The sequence below is a fragment of the Dreissena polymorpha genome, chromosome 10, assembly GCF_020536995.1.
Source record: "Dreissena polymorpha isolate Duluth1 chromosome 10, UMN_Dpol_1.0, whole genome shotgun sequence".
NCBI lineage: Eukaryota > Metazoa > Mollusca > Bivalvia > Myida > Dreissenidae > Dreissena > Dreissena polymorpha.
In genome coordinates, this window is record NC_068364.1 from 57,860,118 (window position 1) to 57,878,851 (window position 18,734).

At 35.6% G+C, this 18,734-nt stretch overlaps 1 protein-coding gene across 1 annotated transcript in view; it reads left to right on the forward strand.

Moving 5' to 3' along the window:
- The first annotated feature begins 2,819 nt into the window (after positions 1-2,819).
- Positions 2,820-18,734, forward strand: part of LOC127848170 (perlucin-like protein) — a 16,412-nt gene continuing 497 nt past the window's right edge. The window contains exons 1-4 of the mRNA XM_052380471.1: positions 2,820-2,981; positions 3,172-3,266; positions 13,571-13,661; positions 13,863-14,079. Coding sequence (XP_052236431.1) covers positions 2,927-2,981; positions 3,172-3,266; positions 13,571-13,661; positions 13,863-14,079 — 458 coding nt within the window. The 5' untranslated portion in view covers positions 2,820-2,926. The remainder of the gene's footprint in view (positions 2,982-3,171; positions 3,267-13,570; positions 13,662-13,862; positions 14,080-18,734) is intronic.

Sequence of the window (18,734 nt, forward strand, 5' to 3'; positions counted from 1 at the left end):
GCCGGCGCGCCGCCGGTGGTGGTGGCGGTCACAACATGTTTCGTTTTGATCCGATCAGACCGATTTATCCGACAGTGTACTAAAAAATGTTCGTGCTGAAATAGTTCATGTAATGTTATGATTTCAATAATAAACTAATTAGTGTGTTAAGGAGTGAAATGTTTATACAAGCCCTGATGCATTGTAGTTAGTGAAACAGTTTAAATTAAGTTTCACCATCGACATTTATAAGTAGCACACGAACATTTATGTAAGATTTACATGTATATGAAGTATCCAACGCTAAAAAGGCGCATAAGAGCCGTGCATGTTAGGCAAGCTTAATTCGTCTTGAAATGTCGTAATCATCGGAATCCCCGAATTCTCCTATAATGACTGATCTTGTATCAAAAGGAATATTGTGCATAACTTATATTACATATAGCATGACTTTTACTGACTCAAATACATGTTGATGAAAATACTTCTTATTTAACTTTAGCCTAAGTTCAAGCTAATACATATATCAGCATAACCTGTGCGCTTTTGGTTTATATAATGTAATAAATGTTGTCTTTTTAACAGTGTTATGTGTATGAAATCTATTTAAATGTTTATGTAAAGGAGCGTAGCTCTTTAAAAGTGAAAATGTGTTTAAATCAAAGATTGACATTAATTATTGAAACATATGACACAGAGCACGATCAGTAATTATCTTATCAATCGTGTGTAGCTATTTCCCAACCTCCGCGCAGACATTATACATGTACTTGAACTGTAATAGGCTTGCACACATTTTAGGTCGAACAATAGATTGTATGGATTCACATGATGAAACTTCATATTTTAAAAAAGGGAAGTGGATGGAAGTGCATATTACAAGAAGCAAAGCTCTGTTCATAATGTTTACATATCTGTTGTTCTTTGATTAGATTCGTTTATATATATATATATTTATTACAATAAAATACATTAAGATGAGACTTAATAGATCTACAGAGAACATTATAAAAAAGTGTAGAATATACTTAATATAGCTTTCTTCTGTTGAAGTAATTAGCATTGATATTTTTTATTATTTCAAATCTGTATTACATAATTTAATTGTGCAGATTATAACTTAAACATTATCAAAAATATTATAAAAAAACGAACTTAAATTACGGCATACATTGAGAAAAAGTGCGCAGCACAAGAGCAATAACTATATCTTTGATGTTTATGGAGTAATTATTATTTATTATTCCTAAATTACCTGCTCAATGCATAATAAGTAATTAAAATGTATGTTAATGAAAGGGGGCATCGAGCTTTTGTTTGTTCAATAAATAGCTAAACTATGTCTGTTCTTCCAAAATGTAAAGGGAAAAAACCAAGAATTCAGCGACATTCGGTTCTAAGATTGCCATATCGTGTTATTGATAGAACAATTGTTCCGGACAATTTAGACCTAAATGAAACGTAGCTCCAACTTTTAGACTCAAACGTCTTGTTTATACGACTAAGCGAACACTTGTGTTGCAATAAAATGATCATAAAAATGACGTTTCTCACAGTATGTTCAGTAAGCGCAGTGGTTTGTATCGCACTATCGTCGTCATCGTACTATTGCATTGTCGCCATCGTACTATCGCGTTGTCGCAGTGTCGCCATCGTACTATCGCATTGTCGCCATTATACTATCGCGATGTCGCATTGGCGCTAACGTACTACCGTTTGTCGCCATCGTACTATTGAATTGTCGCCATCGTACTATCGCACTATAGAATTGTCGCCCTCTGGATTTTAATGTGTAACCGCGGTATTTCGTAATCTTGGAAAATACGATGTGTGCATGTGTACCGGAAGACGATAGACGACAATGCGATCGTACAATGACGACAATGCGACAGCGCGACAATACGATGGCGACAGTGCGATAGAGCGATGGCGACAATGCGATAATACGATGACGACAGAACGATAACGCAATAGTACGATGGCGACAGTACGATATGACTATAGCATTGTCGCCATCGTACTATGGCGTTATCGTACTGTCGTCATCGTATTTTCGCACTGTCGCCATCGTATTGTCGCACTGTCGCATTGTCGTCATCGTACTATCGCGTTGTCGCTTTGTCGCCATCGTTATATCGTATTGTCGCCATCGTACTATCGCATTGTCGCCATCGTATTACCGCATTGACGCCATCGTACTATCGCACTATCGCATTGTCGCCCTTTGGATTTTAATTTGTAACCACGATGGCCGTAACGGTATTCCGTACTTTTACATAATTCGACACTCGCATGTTTTTTTTATTCATGCGATCATTTTCGCATTTTCTTTTAATACTGTTAAAGAAAAAAGGAATCAAATATATGGGCCGTTCTCTGTGAAAAGGGGGTTTAATGCATGTGCGTAAAGTGTCGTCCCAGATAAGTGCAGTCCGCAAAAGCTAATCAGTGACGACACTTTCCGTTTTAATGGTATTTTTTTATTGCAGAAGTCTTTTCTTAGCAAAAATCCAATTAAAGCGGACAGCGTCGTCCCTGATTAAACTGTGCGGACTGCACAGGCTAATCTGGGACGACACTTTACGCACACGTATTAAACCCCCTTTTCACAGAGCACGGCTCTTATCTAATTACGTCATGAAAACCAAGAAAATAAGATAAATATAAAACCACGTAAGTTTGCTGTATGCAGAAATTCTAAAATAACCTTTAGTTTATCAAATGGGGATTATTTCTTTACGGAGGACATACAGACTAAAATATGTGTCACTATTGTCGCATTGTTGAAACAAATCGATCCTGGTTCTACCACATGAAGTTTAAACCCTTCTCAGTTGTGTTGATTAAATGTAAAATATCCTTTAAGTGGTAACGTATCTTTAATTGGTAGGACACTTGTAATCTTATCTCTCTTAGCCGGAACATCATTTAATAAATTATAGTTGTCATGACACAAAATGTCACAATGATTAGAATTGGAATAATTCTGTTGGTGGTCTTTGGTAAGTCATAAAATAACAATATATGGAAAATTATTTAAAAAAAAATGAATTCGATATGGCATACAGTTAAAGCTTCGTGATTTACATAATTTAGAACATTTTTTATAAATCGTGTTTTTGTGAACAAAATCAATAATGACACAATTACGTAAAAAAATATGTGAGTGTAAAAAGTTCAATGCTTACACAGGCTTTTCGGATGCAACATGCCCGGATGGTTGGACAAGGTTCCACTCGTCCTGCTATTTGTTTGGACACACTGCATACACATTTTTGGATGCACAGGTTAGTTTTGCAAAACATTTCTCCATTCCGCAACCTTTACTGCAGCGGTCGTTTTATACGTTCCTATCTGAAATTCACGATCCCTGGGTATTTCTCGATCATGTTCTTTGTAAATATATGGTATATTTAAAAGCATGGGGACACTTCTTTTGTAAATAAGATAATTAATAACGGAAGGTCCCAGTCCCATGTACGAACGGATGGACACGGCACTCCCGGGTCGCCACGGATCCCCCTGAACAAGAACCGGGGCGAACCCGGACGATCCCTGGCATTTGGGGATTTTTGAGCGTCGACGGTCTTCCAAAGGCCATCAGTCCGATGACAGCAAGGCACTCACACGGACCAAACCCGGCAGCAACACGGCGCCCAGACGGATTGTCCCGGACAATCACGGAAGAGCTACGGACCTTCACGGCAAAGCCACGGATAAACACGGACATACACGGCATTAACACGGACCATCCCGGACATACACGACACTGAGAAAGACTAACACGGCATCCATACGGAACAAACACGATCTGCGCCGGACCCACAAGCAGTATACAAGCAGATTGATGTTCGATGATTGCATCATTCAGCAATCAAATCTCGAAGGTATAACCTCGTATACATGTATAAAACGTCAAAATGCCACCTAAAATGAAGCGTATTGTTTAAAGTGATATTATGGGCATCTAACAGTTTATAGGTGTCTATCGCAACCTTGTTTATTTTTGGTGTTTTCACTTCACATACACTTATATTTGTTCATGCAGCATCAACATACTAAAACAATATACCGGAGAGAGAAAAATAATGCATCACTCTGGATCAGCAGACGATTTATTTCATAAATCAATCTCTGGGTTAATGGTCGCCATCTTTCGAACTACTTTCGAAAGTACAACAACAACAATATAAACAGTAGAAGACAATTTTAATTGCGAAAAGTTGAAAAATTTAGTACATGTGTCACGGTTGTTGAGTGGAATAGTGTTATTTTCAACTGTGTACGAAGCATTTGAACTGGTAGTGGAATAAGCGAATTGTTGGTGGAAATGGAATTAAGAAATATATCTAATAATTCATCATCGTGTAGAATTATCATCAGCATCATTTCTGTGGTACATTGCAATATTCAAGTGTTTCATAGCTATGGTGCTTTTGACATAGTTCACTAACCATCAAGACTGAAATGATTCATGCACACAGGTAAAATAAATAATTTAATTTGTGCAGAATGTTTATTTTTTACAAATTCTTATTTAATTTAACCAATTTATTTTAGATAGATTGCACTGAAACTCAAAGTCTAAAGCTTAGTAAGACACTTAAGCCAGTTTTATGAGAAGAAACAATACTTGTTCAGAGTATAGCAGGCTTATGCGGCCTCTGGTTTATTTATTTGGCCTCGGCCTTTAACCTGGGTCGCTTTGATTTCAGGTGTTTAGCCCCCATATCAACAAGGCTTTCTCGACCCTATATGTACTTATTCATATTGTTTAAAGATTTTGAAAACCCTCTCTCAGTGCCAGTGGGGATAAAACAGGGACCTACTTATAGCTAGATGAATGCATCAAATATGCCAGCAACACTTTATGATCAATAACTTTATAATTGATGATTCTGTTCTTTTAACTACATTACTAATTTACCAAAACAATGTGAAACACATTTTTATGCCCCCAAAAGAGGGCATATAGTGATCACACTGTCCGTCTGTCTATCCATCACACTTTGCATTTAGGTTTTGAAAATATGCTCATAACTTCCATGTCGCTTCAGATGTAACATTCATATTTGGTACATGTATGCATGTGTATATGGACAAGGCCTTCCCATACACACACAAATTTTGACCCCTTTGACCTTGAACTTAGGGTCGGCGTTTAGGTTTTGAAAAATGCTCATAACTTCTATCAAAGCGTTTATCGGGGGCGTATGTCATCTTACGGAGACAGCTCTTGATTTTGCTACTGTCCTCTGCACAAACCGTGATATATCTGCATATGCATCCAACCAAATCGGTAAAACTATTTGTCACTTAATTAAAGTAAACTTATTGCATGTTAACTTTTCAACAATATATATATCTATATAATTATATATAACAGATCTTGAAAAAAACACACATCAAACTTCAAATTGTTTTAGTAAATTATAGGCTTTAATTGGTATTGTGACATTGACACCACTCATGCATGCGACTATACAATTATACAACTATGGGACACATTATTTATGAGAAATTCCAATACATCAACATATCGTCTCAGATTTAAGTCAGATAATCTAGTGGTTTTTTGCTGCCATTTTTACTATAACACATTTTTTCATTTTATGTTATGATGCATTGATCTTGTTTCTAAATTAACCAAGCAATCATGTTAAACTTGTGAAGAAAGATGTTGTCTGATAAATAATGAAAATATAATCACTACAAAGTGAACAAAATTCAGTTGAAGACTGTGACCAACGAAGATTTGCCAAAGAGCAATTCAGATCATGATTTAAATTTAATACAAGTAATATGAAAGTCTGCCTATTGGATCCCAGTTAAGACTTATTTGTCAAATCTGCACATTGGCCATGTAGAATTGGGGACTCAATACCATCAAGTCATGTAAAAAGGAGCAGGGTATAGCACGCTGCTAATGATCTCTTGAGCTTTCACATGAATTTTACGGGTAATTTTCATACAACAAATGATATTATATAGTGTAATGATACAGCATTATGAGCACAAATTATATCTATTACTAGTGGTGCAAAAATCATTTAAGTGTCACATTTCAAAAGAAAATTTATATAAAAAGGTATTATTAATTGTTAAAACGTTATAAAAGGTTATTTCAATTCACTTAAGCATTTAATTACAAGAACAAGTGCATTTTATTTCCATTACAATACATGTAACAGTATTGGCATTGTATTTATCTGCATTTGATGTGCATTTAATACACTTAAAAATGCAGACAAGACACACTTCTAACAGAAACAAATGTATTTTTTTCTGCATTTTTCCAGCATTAATACTCTTCAAGTGTATTTTTTATCATCCCAAATTCACTTGCCCGGGAAAAACTTTACCAGGAAAAAGGTATGTTAAAATTTTTAGTTTGTTTTAAGTATATTTTCAAATACATTAAGACACTCTTTTGCAAAAAATGTTTAACAAAAACTTGAAAATATTTAATATACTAAAGTGTAGTAATAATTAAAGTTTTGTATGAGCATTAAAAACAGTGTCAAATTCATACCAGTGCCTATTTAGTAGCAGTAGGCCTTTATTATGGTCTACTTGTGGTAGAAATAATGCATTTTGTATAATACAACATACATAAATTAAAAAATATAGCTGCCCATACAGTTCAATACAATGTTCAATTAACTACACTATGCAAAGTTGAAATATTACATCAAGCTTGGAAATATCTTTTCAATAATGTATAATATGCTGTTTTAATTTATAAAAGTGAAATAGACACTGGGATATAAAAACTGATCTTACATCAAAACTAAATGTTTAATTTGATTTTTAGCTCCACTGGCCAGGGTTGGCATAAAACCCGGGTATTAATTAGTATTGACCGGCCCTGGCGGGTAATACTGGGAAAACCCGGGTTTTACTGGGCAATAGTGGGCAATACTGGGTAATAAAGATATTGCAATATTGTATAACTTGTACGATAATGAGTTTGTACATATTAAAAGAACATATCTATTAACAATTTTTTACTATTAGTTACATTGTCAACTTCTAATGCATGTGAAAAGATATTCATAATTCCTTCTCATTTTCATGAAAATGGAAATTCTTTTTCTTTGTCTCTTTGGATGGGCATTACTTGGGTATCGAAGATATTAGACAATTATACAACAGCACAACTTGCATAATGATAATATTAATGATTATAAATTAGTACATAACAGAAAATAACTATTAATTTTAGCAATTCTATTCTATTATTTACACTGTTAACTTCTACTTCATGTGGATGCATATTAATAATTACTTTTTTCTGCAAAAAAAAGCGCAATTCATTTTGTGTTTGTTTTGGATGGTTTGGATGGGCTTTACTGGGTAATAAAGATATTACACAATTATATAACTTATATAATTATTAGTCTCTATAGAAACATATCCATTAATTATTAATAATTAGAAACTATTTGTTACATTTTAACCAACTACATCATGTGGAAAGTTTGGAATCCTAATAATACTTTCTTATTTTTACATAAATGAAATTCAATTTAATGCTCTCTATGGACAATACTGGGTATAACTTGGTTTCTGTGTTTTATCTGATTTACATTTTATTAACTCACTTACATTATTTTTCTAAAAATATGAAATGATATGTAACAGAATGGTATTTATGCAGGAAAAGGGAAATGGGTAGAGACATGAGGGATTATACATGTAATATATATTTTTGTTATCATTCAACTTATTAAGTTGATCTTACATGTATGTTGCATTAAGACTCATGCCCCAATTTAGTGTTTTAAATCATTGACACAGTTTTGTGTCATCATTTATGAAACACAGTTCGTATAACTAACAGTAACACTGGGCCACTTGGATAAACATTGGACCTATTTGGGCCACATAAAGGCCCTATTAGGGCCAGACAAAGGCCCTCTAACTGTTTATTAGGGGCCATAAAAGATACACAGACTAGTGCCAATTAGGGCCCTCCCATAAACTGTGAAAACATGCTTTGATTGCTACATTATTAGTGACAGATTCCTGTTAATTGTGTTTCAATATAAAAAAGTATTTCTTCAATGATCCCTCATTATCAATTCTGACTTTAAAGTTTAATGATATTGTAATTAATAAAACAACAGTCACTTTGAAGTCTGCAGTAAAATTATATATATTATACAGTGACAATATGTTACTTCTATTTCAATGTTATTGCCAACAGCATTTGCTAACTCTTTTTTCTTTACAATAGAGGCTAGCAGAGAAGTAAGGATGATAAAAAACAATTACAACTGGGTAGAGACATGAGGGATTATACATGTAATATATATTTTTGTTATCATTCAACTTATTAAGTTGATCTTACATGTATGTTGCATTAAGACTCATGCCCCAATTTAGTGTTTTAAATCATTGACACAGTTTTGTGTCATCATTTATGAAACACAGTTCGTATAACTAACAGTAACACTGGGCCACTTGGATAAACATTGGACCTATTTGGGCCACATAAAGGCCCTATTAGGGCCAGACAAAGGCCCTCTAACTGTTTATTAGGGGCCATAAAAGATACACAGACTAGTGCCAATTAGGGCCCTCCCATAAACTGTGAAAACATGCTTTGATTGCTACATTATTAGTGACAGATTCCTGTTAATTGTGTTTCAATATAAAAAAGTATTTCTTCAATGATCCCTCATTATCAATTCTGACTTTAAAGTTTAATGATATTGTAATTAATAAAACAACAGTCACTTTGAAGTCTGCAGTAAAATTATATATATTATACAGTGACAATATGTTACTTCTATTTCAATGTTATTGCCAACAGCATTTGCTAACTCTTTTTTCTTTACAATAGAGGCTAGCAGAGAAGTAAGGATGATAAAAAACAATTACAACTGCATGTTTAATGAAGAAAAAATAGTATTGCCCACTTTCAGAGTATTGCCCGGGGCGGGAAAAACCGGGTTTTCCCACCGGGTTTTCCCGGGGGTGGGTTTTTCGTGCCAACCCAGGCTTTTTCCGCTCCATTTTGGGAAAATGCCACACTGGAATTTTGGGAATTTCGCGATGTGAAAACCCCAATTTTGGGAAAAAAAATAATCGCAAAATTGGCTCAATTAGGAAAAATTATCGCATGTAAATAGTGTTTCTTATATTTCAAAGAAGCCGTTAACTGGTAAATAACGACTATTTTGATAACTTATTATTAAATTTTTACAAAATATTATGAACATGTGTGAAAAGTGCAGGTTTTTTCATCTGAATTTGGGGAAAAGGCTTGGCCTATTTTTAGTTGCAAAAAAATCGCGCGAAGCGCCGGATTTTGAGGAAAATAAGGAAAGTCTTAAATAATCATTAACATATTTTACAGTTTTTAAAACAAATTCATGGCAACAGATAATTTAATTATGCAATACTTTCTATTTTCTACACCGGATCAGGTAATATATTTTAAGGTTAAAAAAATAATAATAATTTTTTAATTTTTTTTTGGAATTTGGATTTTTTTTTTCAATTGGGAAAAAAACAACCAGATTTGCATTTGGAATGGGGCCGAATTTCGGACCCGTGGCATAGGGCGGAAAAAGCCTGCAACCCTGCCACTGGCCAAAGGTCCTGTGTCCATCGTGCGTCCGTGCATTAACTTTTCCTTTAAACATCTTCTCCTAAACTACTGGTCCAATTCTGATGAAATTTCTTAGGAATGTTACTGGGGTGAACCTCTTTCAAATTTGTTCAAATTATGCCCCTGGGGTCAAATTTAACTCTGCCCCGGGGTTCAGGGTTAGGGTTAATTGAAAATTTGCTTATATAAGGCCTATTTTGTGAAAACTTTCAAAATCTCCCGTCCATAACCATTGGGCCTAGGGCTATTAAATTTGGTATGAAGAGACATATAATATTCCTCTGCCAAATTTGTTCAAATTATGCCCCTGGGGTCAAATTTGACACTGCCCTGGGGGTCACAAAATTGAACACATGCTTATATAGGGTATATTTTGTGAAAACTTTACAAATCTTCTCGTCCAAAACCATTGGGCCTAGGGCTACCAAAGTTGGTATGTAGTGGCATCTTATAGTCCTCTACCAAGTTTTTTCAAATTATGCTCCTTGGGTCAAGTTTGACCCTGCCCTGAGGGTCACAAAATTGAACATATGCTTATATAAGGCCTATTTTGTGAAAACTTCAAAAATCTTCTTGTCCATAACCATCCGGCCTAGGGCTATCAAATTTGGTATATAGTGACATCTAATAGTCCTCTACCAAATTTGTTCAAATTTAATCCCTAGGGATTATATATATACTTGTAAAACTAAAAATTAAACATGTATGTTTCTATTACATCATTTAGGACTTTTATTTTCAGACAAAGTAGAGTGAAGCTTAAAACAGTATCCAATTGTAACAGTCAATTTTGGGAAAATCAACCTTATAATTATGTTCTGTGTTGGTCAATGTCATAATTGGTATAAAATGTATATTGAACTGGAAGTTTTCTTTATTTTAAATGATAACATTTGCTTGGTCAGCCATAATTGTCACAATCAAGTGGTCTTTTTACACTATAGTTTTCTCACTGACTATGGGTTTGTTCTGAGAATGAGTCACTTAAAGTATCGTTGGGGAGATGAGTTGTCAATTTTATTTTTATCAGTCTTTCATAATCCAGTATACCTGTAAAAAGTGAATTTGTAACTAATAATTACACAATTAAAATTGTATGCATTTAGATTTATTTGGTACTGCACATTAAACATTTTCCCAAAATATGTAGCAACATTATATTATATAATGCTGCAATACTAAAGTAATTTACTAATTAAAGGTCGCTGATGTGTAATGGATGTGGTGTCCACCTAATGATCTGGAGGCCACTGGTTTGATCCCCAGTGTGGGAGCATTCTTAAGAAATCTCCCAGAGACACCGAAGTACTGGTTCTAGGCCCAGGAAACGAACTCAAGAGCATTTCACATACATGTTCGTAGTTAGTACTTTAAATTTAATCGAACTAAAAATGGGTTAAAACTAACAACTGAAACCCTTATTAATACATTTTATTTTGAATCAAGCAAATGTGGAAATTCATTAAAAATAATAAGTAAAATTTAAAAATTCTACTTTTAAGTAATCATTATAATTTAGATTATTTTCAGAATATTTAATGATGATAATGATACAATTATATATTACCTAAATGATAAAAATAAAACATGTAATGTTAATTTATGAAAAAAATGTTTTAATCTTATCAATATCATGGTAATTACAACTAGATACAGGCAATTAGATGAGAAACATGCTTTAATTATATTAATGATCAACCCAGACATTTGTAGTGATTTATGGTCACTATTTTGATTAACGTTCTAAACATGACCTGTCATAAAAGGTATTTTTTAGCCAGTACTACAATCGGCAATGAAAGTCTGTATTGCATACATATTCCACCGTCTATTATCGATTCGCTTCCTCAAACTGAACAAATATTAATGTTTACATCGCGAAACGTAATGCATCCAGTTTCACTTTCGGTTTGGGTGGTTTTGTAAACACCGTAATTTCATCTTAAAAATTGGATGATAGGGTGATTAAATAATAATGGAAAAGTAAATCACTTGGATAATAGGTCAAAATGCAACACAAATGAACGTTAATAGTGCTCTTAATATCAAAGTTTCGGTAAAAAGTTTTGGCGCTAGTTCAACGCGCATCGTATACAGCCTCATAACAATAGACTGACAACCTTTTGGGTAGTAAAGTAGTAATACAAGGCAATATGGCGGCCGTTAGCCACGAGGCCTATCTTACGGAGGAATCCGAGATAGCCGATGTATCACGATTGATAATGCATTTGAAGATCATCCGTACTTTCGTTTGACAACTGATCATGCATGTACGATTTGAACCTAAATTTAGTTTTAGTGCAGATTCGTCCATACGACACCAAGACACAATTTTTTTTACGGATCATTTCGGCTTACAGGACTGGGTGGGTCACGTAAGAATATCGATTATAAAATATATTTTTATAAACAAATGGTAGCAAGATGAGTCTCAGATATTGATAAGTAACCACATTTTAACTAACTCTTTTGACCTGTTAATTCTTTTCAGCTCAATTCAACAGTGCAAAATACCCATAATATCACTTTAAGTGGTCCTGCCAGTTCCCAAAAGATCGTCACGAACTGCATCCGCTACAGATGACGAACACCAAAAACAATTAGAAGCAAGCTAGAGCCCCAGATCAAGATTGTCATTATATGTACAAGTGGATCAATATCAATCAGCACCACCCACGGAAACTGACGCCCGAAGAAAAAAGGAGGATGTCTCTCGTCCTTTCAGAGAAAAATAAGGTCATCATGGCCGATTGGCTCAATGAAAACCCTATGTTCAACACGTAATGTATTGCTGCCTAATTCAACCCAAATAAATTTGTAGTCGGCGTCGATCACTGTCATGAGAATTGGGATGCTAAAAGCTGTAGTACAAGGAGCTACTACCCATAGAATAACATAGTAATGCAACTGCTTGAGGTCGCCGAACTGCTTGACGATGTCCTTGTACTTATCTTGCGTTTCGGGACAGGGCATTTCCTCAGCCAATTAATTCTATTCCCTGGTTTAGTTACATATTGTTCGCGAATTTTCTATGTCTCTGTCGTAGCTACGTTTTAGCAATCAGGATTCTGTTTTCAACCTGAGCTTTTTGCAGAAAAAGCTGGCATCCCATCAGCATCAGCTTGTCCTCGGTCGTCATCTCATTGCCCATGTTGCATAATCGGTAGCAAAGGAGACAACCGTACAACTGCCTTCTCGGTCCTTGAAGAACAGGGGTATAAAATGTGTTCCCGGACTGCCAAGGACGCACACGGACAACCAAGGCATACATACGGTTGTCCCCGGACACTATACGGCTCTCCCCGGACTCTACACGGCAGCTGCAAGGTCCATCCCGGATGGTGTTATCATCCCAGATCGTCACGGATCAACACGGCAGTTTTTAACTTCCCAAAACTACCGTGTTGGTCTGTCGGAGCGCCATAGACATTCCTGTACGTCCCAGCACCTATACGGATAGAAACGGAGCTAAAAGATGGCCACACGGTTCACATGCCGGATGATCCCGGGTATGGACCGTGTTGATCCGGCATCTGTATGGGACTGGGGCTTAAGCTTAACCTCCCAGAAAAAAAACCCATACCAATAATAAATAATAATATGAAGCTGCCTTATATGGAACTTGTATTTATTAAGTAGTAAAACAAATAATCTTTTACAGCAATACACACGTCTCAATATAACAGTGTTTGGCAGGTATTAATGTTTTTATTAGACTGTTCAAATAGGTGATGTGTGTAGCATTATTAGCACGATATGTTGGTAATTTACCAAGTGTGTATGAACGGTCTTATCATACTTTTTCATGGATGAAAAAGACAACGAACCCGACAAGAATTTTATCTTATCTTCCCTCATACGCCCGACAACTCAATCTGAAAACGACTTACACCGAGGAACTGATCCTATAAGAATGCTTTGAGATTATTAGCTTTAACATCATACATTTTACTTTAATCTCGTTTGTTTCAGCGTCAATGCGAGCACTACAAAGCCACGCTTGTTAACATCGAGTCACGGGAGGAATACAATTTCATACGGGGCTTTTTGATGATGATATGCGGTATGATGTTTATTTCTGATACAAAATAATATCAAATATATTTGGCATTGTTGTTAAAATAATGACACATTTTAATTTATCTGTGCACGATATTAAACTAGAATGCTAGTGTTATTACTGTTTAAGCCGTTCTAAACCGCATACAAAAGCTGTTCACCAAACATATAATATGTGTATGCTTTCATTCACTGGTGTCTGCAGACCAGTTACATTGGATAGGATTGACAGACGAAACAACGGAAGGGACGTGGAAGTATTACCCCTCAGAAAAGATTGCTGAATTCCTAAACTGGTATCCCGGGGACAGGGAGCCCAATGAAGGAACAAGAGCCAACTGCGCTGCGATATATGCAGGATACAATTACCAATATGCTGACTCGCCGTGTACTGCTCAGTATCAGTCGATATGTGAACTTGCGTACGTTAACATAACTTAAACATATTTGTTTTAGCTCAATTGCGTAAAACACCTTAAGCTTATTAAGATGCTATAGTTTGGTTCCTGGATGCAACCAGGATATCTAAAGAATGACCCAAACGGTCAATCAATCCCGGAACCTCTTGGTTGCTAAGCGGACAATATATGGAATACCCAACGGCGAAATTATGTTAGCTGCAACTGTTGATACGTTATTTAAATGTATAATAAGCTAGCAGTTCATTTAATATTCATACATCAAACGAAAACGAAGGTAATTTCTTACTCAAGCAGTTCTTTAAAATTCCCTAATATGTTGCATGCTCAACTCCTTACATTTTATACACACTAGCAGAGCCATGCTATAAAGACATGTTATGCAAACTCTACCAGTTCTGTACTATGCAACAGTGTTATTGGCACCCTAGCAGTTGCATTACAGGTAGTATATGTTAACTTAAGTGTTACATACAATACACTTATGTTATGCACACTCTAACATTCCAATGCTATTCCCTCATGTTATGCACACTCTATCAGTCCCATACTATACACTCGTGTTATGCACACTCTTACAGTCCAATTTTATCCACAATGTAAACCATAGCAGTCACATACTATATTCTCATGTTATGCTCACTCTAGAAGTCCCATACTATACAATCATGTTATGCACTCTCTAGCAGTCCCACATTATACACTCATGTTATGCACACTCTAGCAGTCCCCAGCTATACACTCATGTTATGCACACTCCAGCAGCCCCATATTATACTGTCATGTTATGCTCACTCTAACAGTCCCATACTATACACTCATGTTTTGCACTCTCTATCAGTACCATACTATACACTAATGTTAGGCACTTGTTATCAGTTCCATACTATACACATATGGTATGCATTCTCTAGCAGTCCCATACTATACACTAATGTGATGCACACTCTGGCAGTCCTATACTATACACTTATGTTTTGCACACTTTAGACGTCCCATACTATACAGTCATGTTATGCACACTCTTGAAGTCCTATACTATACACTAATGGTATGCATAGTCTAGCAGTCCTATGCTATACACTCATATAATGCACACTATAGAAGTACAAGTTATGCACAAAATATCAGTCCCATACTAAACACTCATTTTATACTCATTTTATCAGTTCCATACTATACACTCATGTTATATACACTCTAGAAGTCAAACACCCTAGTGATCCAATACAATACTCTCATATTATGCTCACTCTTAAAGTCCAATACTATACACTCGTGTTATGCACACTCTAGCAGTCATATACTGTACACTCATTTTATGCACACTCTAGCAGTCCTATACTATACACTCATGTTTTGAACACTCTAGCAGTCCCATATTATACACTCATGTTATGCACACTCCAGCAGCCCCATACTATAGAGTCATGTTATGCTGTGATGTGCACTCTAGCAGTCCTATACTACACAACCATGTTATGCACACTCTAGAAGTCCCATACTATACAGTCATGTTATGCACACCCTTGACGTCCTATACTATACACGTATGTTATGCATATTCTAGCAGTCCTATGCTATACACTCATGTTATGCACACTATAAAAGTCCCGTACTATACACTCATGTTATGCACACTCTAGAAGTCCTATACTATATACTCATGGTATTCTCACTCTATCAGTTCCTTACTATACAAACATGTTATGCTCACTCTATCAGTCCCATACTAAACAGTCGTGTTTTGCACACTCTATCTGTCCTATACTATACACACAAGTTATGCACACAATATCAGTCCCATACTATACTGTCATGTTATACTTACTCTATCAGTTCCATACTATACACTCATGTTATATACACTCTAGCAGTCCCATATTATACACACATGTTATGCCTACTATAGCAGTCCCATACTATACACTCATTTAATGCACTCTCTATCAGTACCCTACTATACACTCATATTATTCACACTCTATCAGTCCAATAGTATACACTCATGTTATTCACATGATTGCAGTTCCATACTATACAACCATGCTATGCACACTCTAGCAGTAACATATTATACACTCAAGTAATGCTTACTATAGCAGTTCTAAACTAGACACTTATGTTACGCACACTCTAGCAGTCCCATATTGTACACTTAAGGTATGCACACACTAACAGCCCCATGCTATACACTCATGTTATGCACACTTCAGCAGTCCCATACTATACAGTCATGTTATGCTCACTCTAACAGTCCCATACTATACACTCATGTTATGCGCTGTCTATCAGTACCATAGTTTACACTCATGTAAGTCACTCTCTATCAGTTCCATACTATACACACATGTTATGCACACCCTAGATGTCCCATATTATACACATCTGTCATGCACACTCTAGCCGTCCCATACTATACACTGATGTTATGCACACTCTAGAAGTCCCATACCATACAGTCATGTTATTCACACTTTAACAGTCCCGTACTAGAACCTCATGTAATGAACACTCTATCAGTCCCATAATATACACTAAATTTATGCTCACTCTAGCAGTCCCAAACTATATACTAATATTATGCATACTCTAGCAGTCCTATACTATAAACTCATGTTATGCACGCTCTTGAAGTCCAATACTATACACTAAAGTAATGCGTATTCTAGCAGTCCTATGCTATACACTAATGTTATGCACACTATAGAAGTCACATAATATACAATCATGTTATGCACACTCTAGAAGTCCTATACTATACACTCACGTTATGCACACTCGGGTTGCCCCATACTATACACGCATTTGATGCTCACTATAAAAGACAATAAAATACATTCTTGGTATGCAAACTATAGAAGCCCCTTAATATACACTAATTTTATGTACACTCTAGAAGTCATTTACTATAAACTCAAGTTTCGCAAACTCTCGAAGGCCTATACTATACACTGATGTTATATACTAATGTTATGCGCACTCTATCAATCCCATACAAATACACTTGTTATGCACTCTCTTGCAGTTATATACTATGCACACTCCAGCCGTCCCATAATGTACAACCATGTTATTCACACTCTAGCAGTTCCATACTGTACGCTCATGTTATGCACACTCAATCAGTCCGATACTACACACTCATGGTATGCACTCTCTATCAGTTTCATAATATTCACTCATGTTATGCACACTATATCAGTCCCATAATATACACTCATGTTATGCATACTCCAGCAGTCCCATACTATACACTGATAGTATGCACACCCTAGCAGTCCCATACAATACTATCATGTTATGCTCACTCTATCAGTCCCATACTATACACTCATGTTATACTCACTCTATCAGTCCCATACTATACACTCATGTTATACTCTCTCTATCAGTCCCGTACTATACACTCATGTTATGCACACCCTAGCAGTCCCATACAATACTATCATAATATACTCACCCTAGCAGTCACATACTATACACTCATGTTATACTCACTCTATCAGTCCCATACTATACACTCATGTTATACTCATTCTATCAGTTCCATACTATAAACTCATGTAATACTCACTCTATCAGTCCCATACTATATACTCATGGTATGCACACCCTAGCAGTCCCATAAAATACTATCATGTTATACTCACCCGAGCAGTCCCATACAATACACTCATGTTATACTCACTCTATCAGTCCCATACTATACACTCATATTATGCACACCCTAGCAGTCCCATACAATACTATCAAGTTATACTCACTCTATAAGTACCATACTATACACTCATGTTATGCTCATTCTATCAGTCTCATACTATACACTCATGTTATACTCATTCTATCAGTTCCATACTATACACTCATGTTATGCCCACCCTAGCAGTCCCATACAATACTCTCATACTATACTCACATTAGAAGTCCCATACAATACACTTATGTTATTCTCACTCTATAAGTCTCATACTATACACTCATGTTATGCACACTCTAGAAGTCCAATACTATACACACATGTTATGCACACCCTAGCAGTCCCATACTATACACTCATGTTATACTCACTCTATCAGTCCCATACTATACACTCATGTTATGCACACTCTAAAAGTTCAATACTATACACTCATGTTATGCACACTATATAGGTCCCATGCAAGACACTCATGTAATACACACCATAGACGTCCCATGCTATGCACACATGTTATGCATACTCTAAAGGTCCTATACTATACGCTCATGTAATGCAAACTCCATACTATCAGTTCCATACTTTACACTCATGTTATCTACATTTATGTTATATAATATATTAAATAATGTTCTTTCACTTCCATAATATACACAAATATTATGCACTCTATTGCAGTTCCATACTATACAACCATGTTAGGTAAACTCTAGTATTATACTATTCACACATGTAACGCCCAATTTAGCTGTTCCATATTACTAACAAAGTTTGTACACAATCTAGAAGTACCATACTATTCAAACATGTTACGCACAATCTGGCTTTACCATATTAGTAACAAAGTTTGTACACAATCTAGAAGTACCATACTATTCACACATGTTACGCACAATCTGGCTTTACCATATTAGAAACAAAGTTTGTACACAATCTAGAAGAACCATACTCTTCACAC